Source organism: Salmo trutta, unplaced genomic scaffold (assembly GCF_901001165.1).
Source record: "Salmo trutta unplaced genomic scaffold, fSalTru1.1, whole genome shotgun sequence".
Taxonomy (NCBI): Eukaryota; Metazoa; Chordata; class Actinopteri; order Salmoniformes; family Salmonidae; genus Salmo; species Salmo trutta.
The window spans coordinates 122,673-147,355 of record NW_021822683.1 but is presented as its reverse complement, the minus strand read 5'-3'; the positions used below and the strand labels follow the sequence as shown (position 1 = coordinate 147,355).

Sequence of the window (24,683 nt, the reverse complement as noted above, 5' to 3'; positions counted from 1 at the left end):
CTCACTAACATTACCACTGGGAGGTAGGGTATAGCCTGTAGCATTAAAAACATCTAGTATTCTCACTAACATTACCACTGGAAGGTAGGGTATAGCCTGTAGCATAAAAACATCTAGATTCTCACTAACATTACCACTGGGAGGTAGGGTATAGCCTGTAGCATTAAAAACATTTGTATTCTCACTAACATTCCACTGGGAGGTAGGGTATAGCCTGTAGCATTAAAAACATCTAGTATTCTCACTAACATTACCAGTGGGAGGTAGGGTATAGCATGTAGCATTAAAAACATACTAGTATTCTCACTAACATTACCACTGGGAGGTAGGGTATAGCCTGTAGCATTAAAAACATCTAGTATTCTCACTAACATTACCACCGGGAGGTAGGGTATAGCCTGTAGCATTAAAAACATCTAGTATTCTCACTAACATTACCAGTGGGAGGTAGGGTATAGCCTGTAGCATTAAAAACATCTAGTATTCTCACTAACATTACCACTGGGAGGTAGGGTATAGCCTGTAGCATTAAAAACATTTAATATTCTCACAAACATTACCACTGGGAGGTAGCATTAATAACATCTAGTATTCTCACTAACATTACCACTGGGAGGTAGGGTATAGCCTGTAGCATTAAAAACATATTGTATTCTCACTAACATTACCAGTGGGAGGTAGGATATAGCCTGTAGCATTAAAAACATCTGGTCTTCTCACTAACATTACCAGTGGGAGGTAGGGTATAGCCTGTAGCATTAAAAACATCTTGTATTCTCACTAACATTACCAGTGGGAGGTAGGGTATAGCCTGTAGCATTAAAAACATATTGTATTCTCACTAACATTACCACTGGGAGGTAGGGTATAGCCTGTAGCATTAAAAACATATTGTATTCTCACTAACATTACCACTGGGAGGTAGGGTATAGCCTGTAGCATTAAAAACATATTGTATTCTCACTAACATTACCACTGGGAGGTAGGGTATAGCCTGTAGTATTAAAAACATCTTGTATTCTCATTAACATTACCACTGGGAGGTAGGGTATAGCCTGTAGCATTAAAAACATCTAGTATTCTCACTAACATTACCACTGGGAGGTAGGGTATAGCCTGTAGCATTAAAAACATCTAGTATTCTCACTAACATTACCACTGGGAGGTAGGGTATAGCCTGTAGCATTAAAAACATCTAGTATTCTCACTAACATTACCACTGGGAGGTAGGGTATAGCCTGTAGCATTAAAAACATCTAGTATTCTCACTAACATTACCACTGGGAGGTAGGGTATAGCCTGTAGCATTAAAAACATATTGTATTCTCACTAACATTACCACTGGGAGGTAGGGTATAGCCTGCAGCATTAAAAACATACAGTATTCACACTAACATTACCAGTGGGAGGTAGGGTATAGCCTGTAGCATTAAAAACATATTGTATTCTCACTAACATTACCACTGGGAGTTAGGGTATAGCCTGTAGCACTAAAAACATATTGTATTCTCACTAACATTACCACTGGGAGGTAGGGTATAGCCTGTAGCATTAAAAACATCTAGTATTCTCACTAACATTACCACTGGGAGGTAGCATTAAAAACATCTAGTATTCTCACTAACATTACCACCGGGAGGTAGGGTATAGCCTGTAGCATTAAAAACATCTAGTATTCTCACTAACATTACCACTGGGAGGTAGGGTATAGCCTGTAGCATTAAAAACATCTAGTATTCTCACTAACATTACCACTGGGAGGTAGCATTAAAAACATATAGTATTCTCACTAACATTACCACCGGGAGGTAGGGTATAGCCTGTAGCATTAAAAACATCTAGTATTCTCACTAACATTACCAGTGGGAGGTAGGGTATAGCCTGTAGCATTAAAAACATCTAGTATTCTCACTAACATTACCACTGGGAGGTAGGGTATAGCCTGTAGCATTAAAAACATCTAGTATTCTCACTAACATTACCACTTGGAGGTAGCATTAATAACATCTAGTATTCTCACTAACATTACCACTGGGAGGTAGGGTATAGCCTGTAGCATTAAAAACATCTAGTATTCTCACTAACATTACCACTGGGAGGTAGGGTATAGCCTGTAGCATTAAAAACATCTAGTATTCTCACTAACATTACCACTGGGAGGTAGGGTATAGCCTGTAGCATTAAAAACATCTAGTATTCTCACTAACATTACCACTGGGAGGTAGGGTATAGCCTGTAGCATTAAAAACATCTAGTATTCTCACTAACATTACCAATGGGAGGTAGGGTATAGCCTGTAGCATTAAAAACATCTGGTATTCTCACTAACATTACCAGTGGGAGGTAGGGTATAGCCTGTAGCATTAAAAACATCTTGTATTCTCACTAACATTACCAGTGGGAGGTAGGGTATAGCCTGTAGCATTAAAAACATCTAGTATTCTCACTAACATTACCACTGGGAGGTAGGGTATAGCCTGTAGCATTAAAAACATCTTGTATTCTCACTAACATTACCACTGGGAGGTAGGGTATAGCCTGTAGCATTAAAAACACATTGTATTCTCACTAACATTACCACTGGGAGGTAGGGTATAGCCTGTAGCATTAAAAACATATTGTATTCTCACAAACATTACCACTGGGAGGTAGGGTATAGCCTGTAGCATTAAAAACATCTAGTATTCTCACTAACATTACCACTGGGAGGTAGGGTATAGCCTGTAGCATTAAAAACATCTAGTATTCTCACTAACATTACCACTGGGAGGTAGGGTATAGCCTGTAGCATTAAAAACATCTAGTATTCTCACTAACATTACCACTGGGAGGTAGGGTATAGCCTGTAGCATTAAAAACATCTAGTATTCTCACTAACATTACCACTGGGAGGTAGGGTATAGCCTGTAGCATTAAAAACATCTAGTATTCTCACTAACATTTCCACCGGGAGGTAGGGTATAGCCTGTAGCATTAAAAACATCTAGTATTCTCACTAACATTACCAGTGGGAGGTAGGGTATAGCCTGTAGCATTAAAAACATACAGTATTCTCACTAACATTACCAGTGGGAGGTAGGGTATAGCCTGTAGCATTAAAAACATATTGTATTCTCAGTAACATTACCACTGGGTGGTAGGGTATAGCCTGTAGCATTAAAAACATCTAGTATTCTCACTAACATTACCACTGGGAGGTAGCATTAAAAACATCTAGTATTCTCACTAACATTACCACCGGGAGGTAGGGTATAGCCTGTAGCATTAAAAACATCTAGTATTCTCACTAACATTACCACTGGGAGGTAGGGTATAGCCTGTAGCATTAAAAACATCTAGTATTCTCACTAACATTACCACTGGGAGGTAGGGTATAGCCTGTAGCATTAAAAACATCTAGTATTCTCACTAACATTACCACTGGGAGGTAGGGTATAGCCTGTAGCATTAAAAACATCTAGTATTCTCACTAACATTACCACTGGGAGGTAGGGTATAGCCTGTAGCATTAAAAACATCTAGTATTCTCACTAACATTACCACTGGGAGGTAGGGTATAGCCTGTAGCATTAAAAACATCTAGTATTCTCACTAACATTACCACTGGGAGGTAGGGTATAGCCTGTAGCATTAAAAACATATTGTATTCTCACTAACATTACCACTGGGAGGTAGGGTATAGCCTGTAGCATTAAAACATCTAGTATTCTCACTAACATTACCAATGGGAGGTAGCATTAAAAACATCTTGTATTCTCACTAACATTACCACCGGGAGGTAGGGTATAGCCTGTAGCATTAAAAACGTCTAGTATTCTCACTAACATTACCACTGGGAGGTAGGGTATAGCCTGTAGCATTAAAAACATATTGTATTCTCACTAACATTACCACTGGGAGGTAGGGTATAGCCTGTAGCATTAAAAACATCTAGTATTCTCACTAACATTACCACTGGGAGGTAGGGTATAGCCTGCAGCATTAAAAACATCTTGTATTCTCACTAACATTACCACTGGGAGGTAGGGTATAGCCTGTAGCATTAAAAACATCTTGTATTCTCACTAACATTACCAGTGGGAGGTAGGGTATAGCCTGTAGCATTAAAAACATATTGTATTCTCACTAACATTACCACTGGGAGGTAGGGTATAGCCTGTAGCATTAAAAACATATTGTATTCTCACAAACATTACCACTGGGAGGTAGGGTATAGCCTGTAGCATTAAAAACATCTAGTATTCTCACTAACATTACCACTGGGAGGTAGGGTATAGCCTGTAGCATTAAAAACATCTAGTATTCTCACTAACATTACCACTGGGAGGTAGGGTATAGCCTGTAGCATTAAAAACATCTAGTATTCTCACTAACATTACCACTGGGAGGTAGGGTATAGCCTGTAGCATTAAAAACATCTAGTATTCTCACTAACATTACCACTGGGAGGTAGGGTATAGCCTGTAGCATTAAAAACATCTAGTATTCTCACTAACATTTCCACCGGGAGGTAGGGTATAGCCTGTAGCATTAAAAACATCTAGTATTCTCACTAACATTACCAGTGGGAGGTAGGGTATAGCCTGTAGCATTAAAAACATACAGTATTCTCACTAACATTACCACTGGGAGGTAGGGTATAGCCTGTAGCATTAAAAACATATTGTATTCTCACTAACATTACCACTGGGAGGTAGGGTATAGCCTGTAGCATTAAAAACATCTAGTATTCTCACTAACATTACCACTGGGAGGTAGCATTAAAAACATCTTGTATTCTCACTAACATTACCACCGGGAGGTAGGGTATAGCCTGTAGCATTAAAAACATCTAGTATTCTCACTAACATTACCACTGGGAGGTAGGGTATAGCCTGTAGCATTAAAAACATCTAGTATTCTCACTAACATTACCACTGGGAGGTAGGGTATAGCCTGTAGCATTAAAAACATCTAGTATTCTCACTAACATTACCACTGGGAGGTAGGGTATAGCCTGTAGCATTAAAAACATATTGTATTCTCACTAACATTACCACTGGGAGGTAGGGTATAGCCTGTAGCATTAAAAACATCTTGTATTCTCACTAACATTACCACTGGGAGGTAGGGTATAGCCTGTAGCATTAAAAACATATTGTATTCTCACTAACATTACCACTGGGAGGTAGGGTATAGCCTGTAGCATTAAAACATCTAGTATTCTCACTAACATTACCACTGGGAGGTAGGGTATAGCCTGTAGCATTAAAAACATCTAGTATTCTCACTAACATTACCAGTGGGAGGTAGGGTATAGCCTGTAGCATTAAAAACATCTAGTATTCTCACTAACATTACCACTGGGAGGTAGGGTATAGCCTGTAGCATTAAAAACATCTAGTATTCTCACTAACATTACCACTGGGAGGTAGCATTAATAACATCTAGTATTCTCACTAACATTACCACTGGGAGGTAGGGTATAGCCTGTAGCATTAAAAACATCTAGTATTCTCACTAACATTAACACTGGGAGGTAGGGTATAGCCTGTAGCATTAAAAACATCTAGTATTCTCACTAACATTACCACTGGGAGGTAGGGTATAGCCTGTAGCATTAAAAACATATTGTATTCTCACTAACATTACCACTGGGAGGTAGGGTATAGCCTGTAGCATTAAAAACATCTGGTATTCTCACTAACATTACCAGTGGGAGGTAGGGTATAGCCTGTAGCATTAAAAACATATTGTATTCTCACTAACATTACCAGTGGGAGGTAGGGTATAGCCTGTAGCATTAAAAACATCTAGTATTCTCACTAACATTACCACTGGGAGGTAGGGTATAGCCTGTAGCATTAAAAACATCTAGTATTCTCACTAACATTACCACTGGGAGGTAGGGTATAGCCTGTAGCATTAAAAACATATTGTATTCTCACTAACATTACCACTGGGAGGTAGGGTATAGCCTGTAGCATTAAAAACATCTAGTATTCTCACTAACATTACCAATGGGAGGTAGCATTAAAAACATCTTGTATTCTCACTAACATTACCACCGGGAGGTAGGGTATAGCCTGTAGCATTAAAAACATCTAGTATTCTCACTAACATTACCACTGGGAGGTAGGGTATAGCCTGTAGCATTAAAAACATATTGTATTCTCACTAACATTACCACTGGGAGGTAGGGTATAGCCTGTAGCATTAAAAACATATAGTATTCTCACTAACATTACCACTGGGAGGTAGGGTATAGCCTGTAGCATTAAAAACATCTTGTATTCTCACTAACATTACCAGTGGGAGGTAGGGTATAGCCTGTAGCATTAAAAACATATTGTATTCTCACTAACATTACCACTGGGAGGTAGGGTATAGCCTGTAGCATTAAAAACATATTGTATTCTCACAAACATTACCACTGGGAGGTAGGGTATAGCCTGTAGCATTAAAAACATCTGGTATTCTCACTAACATTACCACTGGGAGGTAGGGTATAGCCTGTAGCATTAAAAACATCTAGTATTCTCACTAACATTACCACTGGGAGGTAGGGTATAGCCTGCAGCATTAAAAACATCTAGTATTCTCACTAACATTACCACTGGGAGGTAGGGTATAGCCTGTAGCATTAAAAACATCTAGTATTCTCACTAACATTACCACTGGGAGGTAGGGTATAGCCTGTAGCATTAAAAACATCTAGTATTCTCACTAACATTTCCACCGGGAGGTAGGGTATAGCCTGTAGCATTAAAAACATCTAGTATTCTCACTAACATTACCAGTGGGAGGTAGGGTATAGCCTGTAGCATTAAAAACATACAGTATTCTCACTAACATTACCAGTGGGAGGTAGGGTATAGCCTGTAGCATTAAAAACATATTGTATTCTCACTAACATTACCACTGGGAGGTAGGGTATAGCCTGTAGCATTAAAAACATCTAGTATTCTCACTAACATTACCACTGGGAGGTAGCATTAAAAACATCTAGTATTCTCACTAACATTACCACCGGGAGGTAGGGTATAGCCTGTAGCATTAAAAACATCTAGTATTCTCACTAACATTACCACTGGGAGGTAGGGTATAGCCTGTAGCATTAAAAACATCTAGTATTCTCACTAACATTACCACTGGGAGGTAGGGTATAGCCTGTAGCATTAAAAACATCTAGTATTCTCACTAACATTACCACTGGGAGGTAGGGTATAGCCTGTAGCATTAAAAACATCTAGTATTCTCACTAACATTATCACTGGGAGGTAGGGTATAGCCTGTAGCATTAAAAACATCTAGTATTCTCACTAACATTACCACTGGGAGGTAGGGTATAGCCTGTAGCATTAAAAACATCTTGTATTCTCACTAACATTACCACTGGGAGGTAGGGTATAGCCTGTAGCATTAAAAACATCTAGTATTCTCACTAACATTACCACTGGGAGGTAGGGTATAGCCTGTAGCATTAAAAACATCTAGTATTCTCACTAACATTACCACTGGGAGGTAGGGTATAGCCTGTAGCATTAAAAACATCTAGTATTCTCACTAACATTACCACTGGGAGGTAGGGTATAGCCTGTAGCATTAAAAACATATTGTATTCTCACTAACATTACCACTGGGAGGTAGGGTATAGCCTGTAGCATTAAAAACATCTAGTATTCTCACTAACATTACCAATGGGAGGTAGCATTAAAAACATCTTGTATTCTCACTAACATTACCACCGGGAGGTAGGGTATAGCCTGTAGCATTAAAAACATCTAGTATTCTCACTAACATTACCACTGGGAGGTAGGGTATAGCCTGTAGCATTAAAAACATATTGTATTCTCACTAACATTACCACTGGGAGGTAGGGTATAGCCTGTAGCATTAAAAACATATAGTATTCTCACTAACATTACCACTGGGAGGTAGGGTATAGCCTGTAGCATTAAAAACATCTTGTATTCTCACTAACATTACCAGTGGGAGGTAGGGTATAGCCTGTAGCATTAAAAACATATTGTATTCTCACTAACATTACCACTGGGAGGTAGGGTATAGCCTGTAGCATTAAAAACATATTGTATTCTCACAAACATTACCACTGGGAGGTAGGGTATAGCCTGTAGCATTAAAAACATCTGGTATTCTCACTAACATTACCACTGGGAGGTAGGGTATAGCCTGTAGCATTAAAAACATCTAGTATTCTCACTAACATTACCACTGGGAGGTAGGGTATAGCCTGTAGCATTAAAAACATCTAGTATTCTCACTAACATTACCACTGGGAGGTAGGGTATAGCCTGTAGCATTAAAAACATCTAGTATTCTCACTAACATTACCACTGGGAGGTAGGGTATAGCCTGTAGCATTAAAAACATCTAGTATTCTCACTAACATTTCCACCGGGAGGTAGGGTATAGCCTGTAGCATTAAAAACATCTAGTATTCTCACTAACATTACCAGTGGGAGGTAGGGTATAGCCTGTAGCATTAAAAACATACAGTATTCTCACTAACATTACCAGTGGGAGGTAGGGTATAGCCTGTAGCATTAAAAACATATTGTATTCTCACTAACATTACCACTGGGAGGTAGGGTATAGCCTGTAGCATTAAAAACATCTAGTATTCTCACTAACATTACCACTGGGAGGTAGCATTAAAAACATCTAGTATTCTCACTAACATTACCACCGGGAGGTAGGGTATAGCCTGTAGCATTAAAAACATCTAGTATTCTCACTAACATTACCACTGGGAGGTAGGGTATAGCCTGTAGCATTAAAAACATCTAGTATTCTCACTAACATTACCACTGGGAGGTAGGGTATAGCCTGTAGCATTAAAAACATCTAGTATTCTCACTAACATTACCACCTGGAGGTAGGGTATAGCCTGTAGCATTAAAAACATCTAGTATTCTCACTAACATTATCACTGGGAGGTAGGGTATAGCCTGTAGCATTAAAAACATCTAGTATTCTCACTAACATTACCACTGGGAGGTAGGGTATAGCCTGTAGCATTAAAAACATATTGTATTCTCACTAACATTACCACTGGGAGGTAGGGTATAGCCTGTAGCATTAAAAACATCTAGTATTCTCACTAACATTACCACTGGGAGGTAGCATTAAAAACATCTTGTATTCTCACTAACATTACCACCGGGAGGTAGGGTATAGCCTGTAGCATTAAAAACATCTAGTATTCTCACTAACATTACCACTGGGAGGTAGGGTATAGCCTGTAGCATTAAAAACATCTAGTATTCTCACTAACATTACCACTGGGAGGTAGGGTATAGCCTGTAGCATTAAAAACATCTAGTATTCTCACTAACATTACCACTGGGAGGTAGGGTATAGCCTGTAGCATTAAAAACATCTAGTATTCTCACTAACATTACCACTGGGAGGTAGGGTATAGCCTGTAGCATTAAAAACATATTGTATTCTCACTAACATTACCACTGGGAGGTAGGGTATAGCCTGTAGCATTAAAAACATATTGTATTCTCACTAACATTACCACTGGGAGGTAGGGTATAGCCTGTAGCATTAAAAACATCTAGTATTCTCACTAACATTACCAGTGGGAGGTAGGGTATAGCCTGTAGCATTAAAAACATCTAGTATTCTCACTAACATTACCACTGGGAGGTAGGGTATAGCCTGTAGCATTAAAAACATCTAGTATTCTCACTAACATTACCACTGGGAGGTAGCATTAATAACATCTAGTATTCTCACTAACATTACCACTGGGAGGTAGGGTATAGCCTGTAGCATTAAAAACATCTAGTATTCTCAATAACATTAACACTGGGAGGTAGGGTATAGCCTGTAGCATTAAAAACATCTAGTATTCTCACTAACATTACCACTGGGAGGTAGGGTATAGCCTGTAGCATTAAAAACATATTGTATTCTCACTAACATTACCACTGGGAGGTAGGGTATAGCCTGTAGCATTAAAAACATCTGGTATTCTCACTAACATTACCAGTGGGAGGTAGGGTATAGCCTGTAGCATTAAAAACATATTGTATTCTCACTAACATTACCAGTGGGAGGTAGGGTATAGCCTGTAGCATTAAAAACATCTAGTATTCTCACTAACATTACCACTGGGAGGTAGGGTATAGCCTGTAGCATTAAAAACATCTAGTATTCTCACTAACATTACGACTGGGAGGTAGGGTATAGCCTGTAGCATTAAAAACATATTGTATTCTCACTAACATTACCACTGGGAGGTAGGGTATAGCCTGTAGCATTAAAAACATCTTGTATTCTCACTAACATTACCACTGGGAGGTAGGGTATAGCCTGTAGCATTAAAAACATCTAGTATTCTCACTAACATTACCACTGGGAGGTAAGGTATAGCCTGTAGCATTAAAAACATCTAGTATTCTCACTAACATTACCACTGGGAGGTAGGGTATAGCCTGTAGCATTAAAAACATCTTGTATTCTCACTAACATTACCACTGGGAGGTAGGGTATAGCCTGTAGCATTAAAAACATCTAGTATTCTCACTAACATTACCACTGGGAGGTAGCATTAAAAACATCTAGTATTCTCACTAACATTACCACCGGGAGGTAGGGTATAGCCTGTAGCATTAAAAACATCTAGTATTCTCACTAACATTACCACTGGGAGGTAGGGTATAGCCTGTAGCATTAAAAACATATTGTATTCTCACTAACATTACCACTGGGAGGTAGGGTATAGCCTGTAGCATTAAAAACATCTAGTATTCTCACTAACATTACCACTGGGAGGTAGGGTATAGCCTGTAGCATTAAAAACATCTAGTATTCTCACTAACATTACCACTGGGAGGTAGGGTATAGCCTGTAGCATTAAAAACATCTAGTATTCTCACTAACATTACCACTGGGAGGTAGGGTATAGCCTGTAGCATTAAAAACATATTGTATTCTCACTAACATTACCACTGCGAGGTAGGGTATAGCCTGTAGCATTAAAAACATCTAGTATTCTCACTAACATTACCAGTGGGAGGTAGGGTATAGCCTGTAGCATTAAAAACATCTAGTATTCTCACTAACATTACCACTGGAGGTAGGGTATAGCCTGTAGCATTAAAAACATCTAGTATTCTCACTAACATTACCACTGGGAGGTAGCATTAAAAACATCTAGTATTCTCACTAACATTACCACCGGGAGGTAGGGTATAGCCTGTAGCATTAAAAACATCTAGTATTCTCACTAACATTACCAGTGGGAGGTAGGGTATAGCCTGTAGCATTAAAAACATCTAGTATTCTCACTAACATTACCACTGGGAGGTAGGGTATAGCCTGTAGCATTAAAAACATTTAATATTCTCACTAACATTACCACTGGGAGGTAGCATTAATAACATCTAGTATTCTCACTAACATTACCACTGGGAGGTAGGGTATAGCCTGTAGCATTAAAAACATATTGTATTCTCACTAACATTACCAGTGGGAGGTAGGGTATAGCCTGTAGCATTAAAAACATCTGGTCTTCTCACTAACATTACCACTGGGAGGTAGGGTATAGCCTGTAGCATTAAAAACATCTTGTATTATCACTAACATTACCAGCGGGAGGTAGGGTATAGCCTGTAGCATTAAAAACATATTGTATTCTCACTAACATTACCACTGGGAGGTAGGGTATAGCCTGTAGCATTAAAAACATATTGTATTCTCACTAACATTACCACTGGGAGGTAGGGTATAGCCTGTAGCATTAAAAACATATTGTATTCTCACTAACATTACCACTGGGAGGTAGGGTATAGCCTGTAGTATTAAAAACATCTTGTATTCTCACTAACATTACCACTGGGAGGTAGGGTATAGCCTGTAGCATTAAAAACATCTAGTATTCTCACTAACATTACCACTGGGAGGTAGGGTATAGCCTGTAGCATTAAAAACATCTAGTATTCTCACTAACATTACCACTGGGAGGTAGGGTATAGCCTGTAGCATTAAAAACATCTAGTATTCTCACTAACATTACCACTGGGAGGTAGGGTATAGCCTGTAGCATTAAAAACATCTAGTATTCTCACTAACATTACCACTGGGAGGTAGCATTAAAAACATCTAGTATTCTCACTAACATTACCACCGGGAGGTAGGGTATAGCCTGTAGCATTAAAAACATCTAGTATTCTCACTAACATTACCAGTGGGAGGTAGGGTATAGCCTGTAGCATTAAAAACATCTAGTATTCTCACTAACATTACCACTGGGAGGTAGGGTATAGCCTGTAGCATTAAAAACATTTAATATTCTCACTAACATTACCACTGGGAGGTAGCATTAATAACATCTAGTATTCTCACTAACATTACCACTGGGAGGTAGGGTATAGCCTGTAGCATTAAAAACATATTGTATTCTCACTAACATTACCAGTGGGAGGTAGGGTATAGCCTGTAGCATTAAAAACATCTTGTATTATCACTAACATTACCAGCGGGAGGTAGGGTATAGCCTGTAGCATTAAAAACATATTGTATTCTCACTAACATTACCACTGGGAGGTAGGGTATAGCCTGTAGCATTAAAAACATATTGTATTCTCACTAACATTACCACTGGGAGGTAGGGTATAGCCTGTAGTATTAAAAACATCTTGTATTCTCACTAACATTTCCACTGGGAGGTAGGGTATAGCCTGTAGCATTAAAAACATCTAGTATTCTCACTAACATTACCACTGGGAGGTAGGGTATAGCCTGTAGCATTAAAAACATCTAGTATTCTCACTAACATTACCACTGGGAGGTAGGGTATAGCCTGTAGCATTAAAAACATCTAGTATTCTCACTAACATTACCACTGGGAGGTAGGGTATAGCCTGTAGCATTAAAAACATCTAGTATTCTCACTAACATTACCACTGGGAGGTAGGGTATAGCCTGTAGCATTAAAAACATATTGTATTCTCACTAACATTACCACTGGGAGGTAGGGTATAGCCTGCAGCATTAAAAACATACAGTATTCACACTAACATTACCAGTGGGAGGTAGGGTATAGCCTGTAGCATTAAAAACATATTGTATTCTCACTAACATTACCACTGGGAGGTAGGGTATAGCCTGTAGCATTAAAAACATATTGTATTCTCACTAACATTACCACTGGGAGGTAGGGTATAGCCTGTAGCATTAAAAACATATAGTATTCTCACTAACATTACCACTGGGAGGTAGCATTAAAAACATCTAGTATTCTCACTAACATTACCACCGGGAGGTAGGGTATAGCCTGTAGCATTAAAAACATCTAGTATTCTCACTAACATTACCACTGGGAGGTAGGGTATAGCCTGTAGCATTAAAAACATCTAGTATTCTCACTAACATTACCACTGGGAGGTAGCATTAAAAACATATAGTATTCTCACTAACATTACCACCGGGAGGTAGGGTATAGCCTGTAGCATTAAAAACATCTAGTATTCTCACTAACATTACCAGTGGGAGGTAGGGTATAGCCTGTAGCATTAAAAACATCTAGTATTCTCACTAACATTACCACTGGGAGGTAGGGTATAGCCTGTAGCATTAAAAACATCTAGTATTCTCACTAACATTACCACTGGGAGGTAGCATTAATAACATCTAGTATTCTCACTAACATTACCACTGGGAGGTAGGGTATAGCCTGTAGCATTAAAAACATCTAGTATTCTCACTAACATTACCACTGGGAGGTAGGGTATAGCCTGTAGCATTAAAAACATCTAGTATTCTCACTAACATTACCACTGGGAGGTAGGGTATAGCCTGTAGCATTAAAAACATCTGGTATTCTCACTAACATTACCAGTGGGAGGTAGGGTATAGCCTGTAGCATTAAAAACATCTTGTATTCTCACTAACATTACCAGTGGGAGGTAGGGTATAGCCTGTAGCATTAAAAACATCTAGTATTCTCACTAACATTACCACTGGGAGGTAGGGTATAGCCTGTAGCATTAAAAACATCTAGTATTCTCACTAACATTACCACCGGGAGGTAGGGTATAGCCTGTAGCATTAAAAACATCTAGTATTCTCACTAACATTACCAGTGGGAGGTAGGGTATAGCCTGTAGTATTAAAAACATCTTGTATTCTCACTAACATTACCACTGGGAGGTAGGGTATAGCCTGTAGCATTAAAAACATATTGTATTCTCACTAACATTACCACTGGGAGGTAGGGTATAGCCTGTAGCATTAAAAACATCTTGTATTCTCACTAACATTACCACTGGGAGGTAGGGTATAGCCTGTAGCATTAAAAACATATTGTATTCTCACTAACATTACCACTGGGAGGTAGGGTATAGCCTGTAGCATTAAAAACATATTGTATTCTCACAAACATTACCACTGGGAGGTAGGGTATAGCCTGTAGCATTAAAAACATCTAGTATTCTCACTAACATTACCACTGGGAGGTAGGGTATAGCCTGTAGCATTAAAAACATCTAGTATTCTCACTAACATTACCACTGGGAGGTAGGGTATAGCCTGTAGCATTAAAAACATCTAGTATTCTCACTAACATTACCACTGGGAGGTAGGGTATAGCCTGTAGCATTAAAAACATCTAGTATTCTCACTAACATTACCACTGGGAGGTAGGGTATAGCCTGTAGCATTAAAAACATCTAGTATTCTCACTAACATTTCCACCGGGAGGTAGGGTATAGCCTGTAGCATTAAAAACATCTAGTATTCTCACTAACATTACCAGTGGGAGGTAGGGTATAGCCTGTAGCATTAAAAACATACAGTATTCTCACTAACATTACCAGTGGGAGGTAGGGTATAGCCTGTAGCATTAAAAACATATTGTATTCTCACTAACATTACCACTGGGAGGTAGGGTATAGCCTGTAGCATTAAAAACATCTAGTATTCTCACTAACATTACCACTGGGAGGTAGCATTAAAAACATCTAGTATTCTCACTAACATTACCACCGGGAGGTAGGGTATAGCCTGTAGCATTAAAAACATCTAGTATTCTCACTAACATTACCACTGGGAGGTAGGGTATAGCCTGTAGCATTAAAAACATCTAGTATTCTCACTAACATTACCACTGGGAGGTAGGGTATAGCCTGTAGCATTAAAAACATCTAGTATTCTCACTAACATTACCACTGGGAGGTAGGGTATAGCCTGTAGCATTAAAAACATCTAGTATTCTCACTAACATTACCACTGGGAGGTAGGGTATAGCCTGTAGCATTAAAAACATCTAGTATTCTCACTAACATTACCACTGGGAGGTAGGGTATAGCCTGTAGCATTAAAAACATATTGTATTCTCACTAACATTACCACTGGGAGGTAGGGTATAGCCTGTAGCATTAAAAACATCTAGTATTCTCACTAACATTACCACTGGGAGGTAGGGTATAGCCTGTAGCATTAAAAACATCTAGTATTCTCACTAACATTACCACTGGGAGGTAGGGTATAGCCTGTAGCATTAAAAACATCTAGTATTCTCACTAACATTACCACTGGGAGGTAGGGTATAGCCTGTAGCATTAAAAAAATATATTGTATTCTCACTAACATTACCACTGGGAGGTAGGGTATAGCCTGTAGCATTAAAAACATCTAGTATTCTCACTAACATTACCACTGGGAGGTAGGGTATAGCCTGTAGCATTAAAAACATCTAGTATTCTCACTAACATTACCACTGGGAGGTAGGGTATAGCCTGTAGCATTAAAAACATCTAGTATTCTCACTAACATTACCACTGGGAGGTAGGGTATAGCCTGTAGCATTAAAAACATCTAGTATTCTCACTAACATTACCAGTGGGAGGTAGGGTATAGCCTGTAGCATTAAAAACATCTAGTATTCTCACTAACATTACCACTGGGAGGTAGGGTATAGCCTGTAGCATTAAAAACATCTAGTATTCTCACTAACATTACCACTGGGAGGTAGGGTATAGCCTGTAGCATTAAAAACATCTAGTATTCTCACTAACATTACCACTGGGAGGTAGGGTATAGCCTGTTGCATTAAAAACATCTAGTATTCTCACTAACATTACCACTGGGAGGTAGGGTATAGCCTGTAGCATTAAAAACATCTAGTATTCTCACTAACATTACCACTGGGAGGTAGGGTATAGCCTGTAGCATTAAAAACATCTAGTATTCTCACTAACATTACCACTGGGAGGTAGGGTATAGCCTGTAGCATTAAAAACATCTAGTATTCTCACTAACATTTCCACCGGGAGGTAGGGTATAGCCTGTAGCATTAAAAACATCTAGTATTCTCACTAACATTACCAGTGGGAGGTAGGGTATAGCCTGTAGCATTAAAAACATACAGTATTCTCACTAACATTACCAGTGGGAGGTAGGGTATAGCCTGTAGCATTAAAAACATCTAGTATTCTCACTAACATTACCACTAACATTACCACTGGGAGGTAGGGTATAACCTGTGGTATTAAAAACATCTAGTATTCTCACTAACATTACCACTAACATTACCACTGGGAGGTAGGGTATAGCCTGTGGTATTAAAAAAATATTGTATTCTCACTTCTTCAAATCCCCAACACTGGAAGACACCAGGTCAGTGGATCTAGCTTTCACCACAGAGCTAAGGATAAGAGAAAGAGACCGAATGGCACTGACTGCCTCCACTGTAGTGTTGATCTGATGTACTGACTGCCTCCACTGTAGTGTTGATCTGATGTACTGACTGCCTCCACTGTAGTGTTGATCTGGTGTACTGACTGCCTCCACTGTAGTGTTGATCTGATGTACTGACTGCCTCCACTGTAGTGTTGATCTGGTGTACTGACTGCCTCCACTGTAGTGTTGATCTGGTGTACTGACTGCCTCCACTGTAGTGTTGATCTGGTGTACTGACTGCCTCCACTGTAGTGTTGATCTGATGTACTGACTGCCTCCACTGTAGTGTTGATCTGATGTACTGACTGCCTCCACTGTAGTGTTGATCTGATGTACTGACTGCCTCCACTGTAGTGATGATCTGATGTACTGACTGCCTCCACTGTAGTGATGATCTGATGTACTGACTGCCTCAACTGTAGTGTTGATCTGATGTACTGACTGCCTCCACTGTAGTGTTGATCTGATGTACTGACTGCCTCCACTGTAGTGTTGATCTGATGTACTGACTGCCTCCACTGTAGTGATGATGATCTGATGTGCTGACTGCCTCCACTGTAGTGTTGATCTGGTGTACTGACTGCCTCCACTGTAGTGTTGATCTGATGTACTGACTGCCTCCACTGTAGTGTTGATCTGGTGTACTGACTGCCTCCACTGTAGTGTTGATCTGGTGTTCTGACTGCCTCCACTGTAGTGTTGATCTGATGTACTGACTGCCTCCACTGTGGTGATGATGATCTGATGTACTGACTGCCTCCACTGTAGTATTGATCTGGTGTACTGACTGCCTCCACTGTAGTGTTGATCTGGTGTACTGACTGCCTCCACTGTAGTGTTGATCTGATGTACTGACTGCCTCCACTGTAGTGTTGATCTGATGTACTGACTGCCTCCACTGTAGTGATGATCTGGTGTACTGACTGCCTCCACTGTAGTGTTGATCTGATGTACTGACTGCCTCCACTGTAGTGATGATGATCTGATGTACTGACTGCCTCCACTGTAGTGATGATCTGGTGTACTGACTGCCTCCACTGTAGTGTTGATCTGGTGTACTGACTGCCTCCACTGTAGTGATGATCTGATGTACTGACTGCCTCCACTGTAGTGTTGATCTGATGTACTGACTGCCTCCACTGTAGTGTTGATCTGATGTACTGACTGCCTCCACTGTATTGTTGTTCTGGTGTGAGTAATGATTTGCAAGAAACACGAAGCGTTAATCATCAGTGGTGAAATACTATTTATAGAAAGCAATCTCATGTCATACGAACTCAATCTGCTCTGAGTTTGAGCCTGGACATCGTTTAGGAACAGAAAGTAACAACAGACAATGTATGTGAAGAATAAAAAGTTAAACACCAATGCCGTGCCGTAGAAGACATACACCCGAGGACATTAATATGGACTTAGTTTCCAAGCACACAACAATAGCAACACTTTGGAGAAAAGTAGAAAAATATCCCTCAGATCAATAGCAGCTCAAATGGTGCCTGTCAAGCATCGGGTATCGTCAGTTAGGCCTAACTCATATTGTCCGCTGCAATGTCTCACAATAGATGTGCAGACTGAGACAACTACTCATAATAAAGCACAGTCTGAAACACTGTTCCAAATCAAATGGTTGACGTGAGAAAACTGAAGTATGTCTACATCTGAATCAATTGCTATTGATTGGTGATCCAGGTACACTAGATTATGAACCACACAAGCTTTAAATGAAATAATTCGGGGAAGGCAAGTAGGCAACTGCTCTGAAGGCACCATGCAGCAATGCTGAGAGAAATCATTGAGGCAAAAGGTTGCTATGCAGGTTTGCATTTCTGACAATTAGTTTAGGGATAAATGTAGCCTTTGATCACGCCTCTCAGTTCCATTACGTTCCGTCTCTCAGTTCCATTACGTTCCGTTACGCCTCTCAGTTCCATTACGTTCCGTTACGCCTCTCAGTTCCATTACGTTACGCCTCTCAGTTCCGTTCCGTTACGCCTCTCAGTTCCATTACGTTACGCCTCTCAGTTCCATTACGTTCCGCCTCTCAGTTCCGTTCCGCCTCTCAGTTCCACTGCGTTACGTTACGCCTCTCAGTTCCACTGCGTTGCGTTCCGCCTCTCAGTTCCACTGCGTTGCGTTACGCCTCTCAGTTCCACTGCGTTGCGTTACGCCTCTCAGTTCCATTACGTTACGCCTCTCAGTTCCATTACGTTCCGTTACGCCTCTCAGTTCCATTACGTTCCGTTACGCCTCTCAGTTCCATTACGTTCCGTTACGCCTCTCAGTTCCACCCCGTTCCGTTACGCCTCTCAGTTCCATTATGTTCCGTCTCTCAGTTCCATTACGTTCCGTTACGCCTCTCAGTTCCATTACGTTCCGTTACGCCTCTCAGTTCCATTACGTTACGCCTCTCAGTTCCATTACGTTACGCCTCTCAGTTCCATTACGTTCCGTTACGCCTCTCAGTTCCGTTCCGCCTCTCAGTTCCACTGCGTTACGTTCCGCCTCTCAGTTCCACTGCGTTGCGTTACGCCTCTCAGTTCCACTGCGTTGCGTTACGCCTCTCAGTTCCATTACGTTCCGTTACGCCTCTCAGTTCCGTTCCGTTACGCCTCTCAGTTCCGTTCCGTTACGCCTCTCAGTTCCGTTCCGTTACGCCTCTCAGTTCCACTGCGTTCCGTTCCGCCTCTCAGTTCCACTGCGTTACGTTCCGCCTCTCAGTTCCACTGCGTTACGTTCCGCCTCTCAGTTCCACTGCGTTACGTTCCGCCTCTCAGTTCCACTGCGTTACGTTCCGCCTCTCAGTTCCACTGCGTTACGTTCCGCCTCTCAGTTCCACTGCGTTACGTTCCGCCTCTCAGTTCCGTTACGTTACGCCTCTCAGTTCCGTTCCGTTACGCCTCTCAGTTCCATTACGTTACGCCTCTCAGTTCCATTACGTTCCGTTACGCCTCTCAGTTCCGTTCCGCCTCTCAGTTCCACTGCGTTACGTTACGCCTCTCAGTTCCACTGCGTTGCGTTACGCCTCTCAGTTCCACTGCGTTGCGTTACGCCTCTCAGTTCCACTGCGTTGCGTTACGCCTCTCAGTTCCACTGCGTTGCGTTACGCCTCTCAGTTCCACTGCGTTGCGTTACGCCTCTCAGTTCCACTGCGTTGCGTTACGCCTCTCAGTTCCACTGCGTTACATTACGCCTCTCAGTTCCATTACATTACGCCTCTCAGTTCCATTACATTACGCCTCTCAGTTCCATTACATTACGCCTCTCAGTTCCATTACATTATGCATAAGAGTAATTGGAAGAAGGCATCTTCTGTACAGGGGAGTTTAAGAACCCCAGCGCTCGGCCTGAACACGAATAAGCATCGCTTGTGGTACGGTTTTGGAAGCATACGAACCTTATCTTTCATATCAGCGAGAAATCATTTGCAAAAAAGGTTAAATTGATACACATCTTTATATGGTTAGAGTTCCCACACGGCCATATCTCCAAGTTACAGCGCGCCTTAACTATCTAGCATGCTCCGAATACCTGTGTGTAACGGAAGGCCGCAGAAACGTGTTGTCACTGAAAAATACTGTCGGCGGCAACTGTGATGAAGCCAGTTAAAACAGTGTGCAGTAAGTGTATATTTTGTATTTGTAGAATTATTTTGATGTGATATGAAAGTAAAGGGCTTTATGCTTCTAGAATCGTATCATTGATTCCCGTTCAGATGGAGTATTTGGCTGTCAGAGACAGTATACCTGTGAAAATAACATATGGTCATTGGACCTTAAAGAGGAGATCTTGGGCTAGGGTAAATTAGGGCTGAACTAACAAAACAAGTTACCAGAACTTGAACTGTAATACCGGCACCCCTGTACATATTATTTTATTTTTTACTGCTGCTCTTTAATTACTTGTTACTTTTATCCGTATTTATTGAAACCGCACTGTTGGTTAGAGCCTAGCCTGTAAGTAAGCATTTCACTGTAAAGTCAGCACCTGTTGTATTCGGCGCATGTGACTAATAACATTTGATTTGAATGCATAGCAACGTGTTAAGATTAGCATAAAGTTAAAACGTGTTCAAGGATATCAACATATCAAAAGAACATTGCTACACGTTTAACAACATCTATCACTTTGACTCGGTGATAGTCAGCTGGGGAAATAAAAATGCATTCACTTTTTCTCCACACCGCTATGTAAAAGTTACCTAACTACCCAGGCTACAAAATGTTTTCAAATTAGAACATCTTGTCACTGTTACACCATTAAAAGTGCATACTTTTATGCGTCTTGAGAAATTGATAAAACTGAAAACGCTTGAATAGTAGCCTAAACTAGCAAGAAGCACATTTGGTCGTTCTCCCATCGCCAGCCTCTGTTCACTAGCTTGACAGAACGTCAAGCCCGCTCGCCCCTCTCCCAACGCTGACCAACTAATTAACTGATAAAGGCATCCTCATTCAAACAGTCAACTACGACCCATCATTGTCATAAGATACTTTTTAACTAAATGTCTACAAAATTTACATGGACCGAAAAGGAAAAATACTTTTAATTATTCCGCTAGCTAGCTAATAAAGATATTCTATGCAGGAGATCGCTAACGAACGAGCGGGTCTCTCTCAACATCAACAATAACATGTTCCAGCTTTCGCCTTATAGTGAATTCCTTTAAAGTTATCCTTATGCACAAACAATACACATAAATTCACATTCAAATTAGTTCCTTGTCGTTTAAATTACACATGCGAAGACCTGCGTTGGCATTATATCGTTTGCTAACCGTTTACATTTATAATGATTTCAAGCTGCGCTTTTACCTTCAATTCCGCACTCTCCGCCATCTTGCAATTCCTAGTGCAGGCGTGATGACGTAATGTGACGTGCCGACCACTACGCTACGTGCTTGCGCTCATTGGGTGTATTTAAAATACCTGAAACGTTGTTTGAGTGCTTAAAACTGTGTTAGTTATGCAGTAGATATAATCCATCCCATATTCCGTTTCAAGAGATACGTTTAATTGACATGACACTTTGATGTCAGCGGTGGGTCAGCGGTCAAACGACCTCCACTCATCACTGTCAAACGCTCCCTGAAACATTTCAACGAGCAAGCCTTTCTAATCGACCTGGCCCTGGTATCCTGGAAGGATATTGACCTCATCCCGTCAGTAGAGGATGCCTGGTTATTTTTTAAAAATGCCTTCCTCTCCATCTTAAATAAGCATGCCCCTTTCAAGAAATTTAGAACCAGGAACAGATATAGCCCTTGGTTCTCCCCAGACCTGACTGCCCTTAACCAACACAAAAATATCCTGTGGCGTTCTGCATTAGCATCGAACTGCCCCCGCGATATGCAACTTTTTAGGGAAGTTAGAAACCAATACACACAGGCAGTTAGAAACGCCAAGGCTAGCTTTTTCAAACAGAAATTTGCTTCGTGCAACTCCAACTCTAAAAAGTTCTGGGACATTGTAAAGTCCATGGAGAATAAGAACACCTCCTCCCAACTGCCCACTGCACTGAGGATAGGAAACTCTGTCACCACCGATAAGCCCACTATAATTGAGAATTTCAATAAGCATTTTTCTACGGCTGGCCATGCTTTCCACCTAACTACCCCTACTGCATTCAACAGCACTGCACCCCCCACAGCTACTCGCCCAAGCCTCCCCCATTTCTCCTTCTCCCAAATCCATTCAGCTGATGTTCTGAAAGAGCTGCAAAATCTGGCCCCCTACAAATCAGCTGGGCTTGACAATCTGGACCCTTTCTTTCTAAAATTATCTGCCGAAATTATTGCAACCCCTATTACTAGCCTGTTCAACCTCTCTTTCGTGTCGTCTGAGATTCCCATAGATTGGAAAGCAGCTGCTGTCATCCCCCTCTTCAAAGGAGGTGACACTCTTGACCCAAATTGCTACAGACCTATATCCATCCTACCCTGCCTTTCTAAGGTCTTCGAAAGCCAAGTCAACAAACAGATTACCGACTATTTTGAATCCCACCGCACCCTCTCCGCTATGCAATCTGGTTTCAGAGCTGGTCATGGGTGCACCTCAGCCACGCTCAAGGTCCTAAACGACATCTTAACCGCCATCGATAAGAAACATTACTGTGCTGCCGTATTCATTGACCTGGCCAAAGCTTTTGACTCTGTTAATCACCACATCCTCATCGGCAGACTTAGTAGCCTTGGTTTCTCAAACGATTGCGTCGCCTGGTTCACCAACTACTTCTCTGACAGAGTTCAGTGTGTCAAATCGGAGGGCCTACTGTCTGGACCTCTGGCAGTCTCTATGGGGGTACCACAGGGTTCAATTCTTGGGCCAACTCTTTTCTCTGTATACATAAATGATGTCGCTCTTGCTGCTGGTGAATCTCTGATCCACCTCTACGCAGACGACACCATTCTGTATACTTCTGGCCCTTCTTTGGACACTGTGTTAACAACCCTCCAGACGAGCTTCAATGCCATTCAACTCTCCTTCCGTGGTCTCCAACTGCTCCTAAACACAAGTAAAACTAAATGCATGCTCTTCAACCGATCGCTGCCTGCACCTGCCCGCCCATCCAGCATAACTTCTCTGGACGGTTCTAACTTAGAATTTGTGGACAACTACAAATACCTAGGTGTCTGGTTAGACTGTAAACTCTCCTTCCAGACTCACATCAATCATCTCCAATCCAAAGTGAAATCTAGAATTGGCTTCCTATTTCGTAACAAAGCATCCTTCACTCATGCTGCCAAACATACCCTCGTAAAACTGACCATCCTACCAATCCTCGACTTCGGCGATGTCATTTACAAAATAGCCTCCAATACCCTACTCAACAAGCTGGATGCAGTCTATCACAGTGCCATCCGTTTTGTCACCAAAGCCCCATATACAACCCACCACTGCGACCTGTATGCTCTCGTTGGCTGGCCTTCACTTCATAATCGTCGCCAAACACATTGGCTCCAGGTCATCTACAAGACCCTGCTAGGTAAAGTCCCCCCTTATCTCCGCTCACTGGTCACCATAGCAGCACCCACCTGTAGCACGCGCTCCAGCAGGTATATCTCTCTGGTCACCCCTAAAGCCAACTCCTCCTTTGGTCGTCTTTCCTTCCAGTTCTCAGCTGCCAATGACTGGAACGAACTACAAAAATCTCTAAAACTGGAAACACTTATCTCCCTCACTAGCTTTAAGCACCAGCTGTCAGAGCAGCTCACAGATCTCTGCACCTGTACATAGCCCATCTTTAATTGAGCCCAAACTACTACCTTTTCCCCTACTGTATTTATTTATTTTATTTATTTTGCTCCTTTGCACCATATTATTTATATTTTAACTTTTAACTTTCTTCAAACTACAAATCTACCATTCCAGTGTTTTTCTTGCCATACTTTATTTACTTTGCCACCATGGCATTTTTTTTGCCTTTACCTCCATTATCTCACATCATTTGCTCACATTGTATATAGTCTTATTTTTTTTCTACTGCATCATTGATTGTATGTTGTTTTACTCCATGTGTAACTCTGTGTTTTTGTATGTTGTCGAACTGCTTTGCTTTATCTTGGCCAGGTCGCAATTGTAAATGAGAACTTGTTCTCAACTTGCCTACCTGGTTAAATAAAGGTGAAATAAAATAAAATAAATAAATAAATGTCCTCAATCAATGCAACATGCAACAAAACCAAGCTACCTGTGCAGCACAGACACCAATGCCATTATAATGTCTTAATTGATTCTAACAATGTTTCTTGTTTGCATTTTCCTCTCCCAAACACCTACTTGTTCTTTGTAATGGAGTTCTCTCCATATAAATTTTGTACATCATTTCCTCCACAAAAGAGAGCGACTCTGCTTCTAGGCTGATAGCTCTCTCTCAAGACAGGGAATAGATGTGGAAAGGATGTGGTTATCTGTTAAACAGGAAAATAATTAATAAATGCAATGGATACAACAGGATAAGCAAATGGATCCAGAATACACCAGAATGGACTG

At 40.8% G+C, this 24,683-nt stretch overlaps 1 protein-coding gene across 1 annotated transcript in view; it reads right to left on the bottom strand.

The window, feature by feature from the left end:
- The window catches only part of LOC115183288 (E3 SUMO-protein ligase PIAS1-like), a 92,761-nt gene extending 71,213 nt beyond the window's left edge, over positions 1-21,548 (bottom strand). The window contains exon 1 of the mRNA XM_029744612.1: positions 21,507-21,548. Within this exon, the coding sequence (XP_029600472.1) occupies positions 21,507-21,530 (24 nt within the window). The 5' untranslated portion in view covers positions 21,531-21,548. The remainder of the gene's footprint in view (positions 1-21,506) is intronic.
- Positions 21,549-24,683: the final 3,135 nt, after the last annotated feature.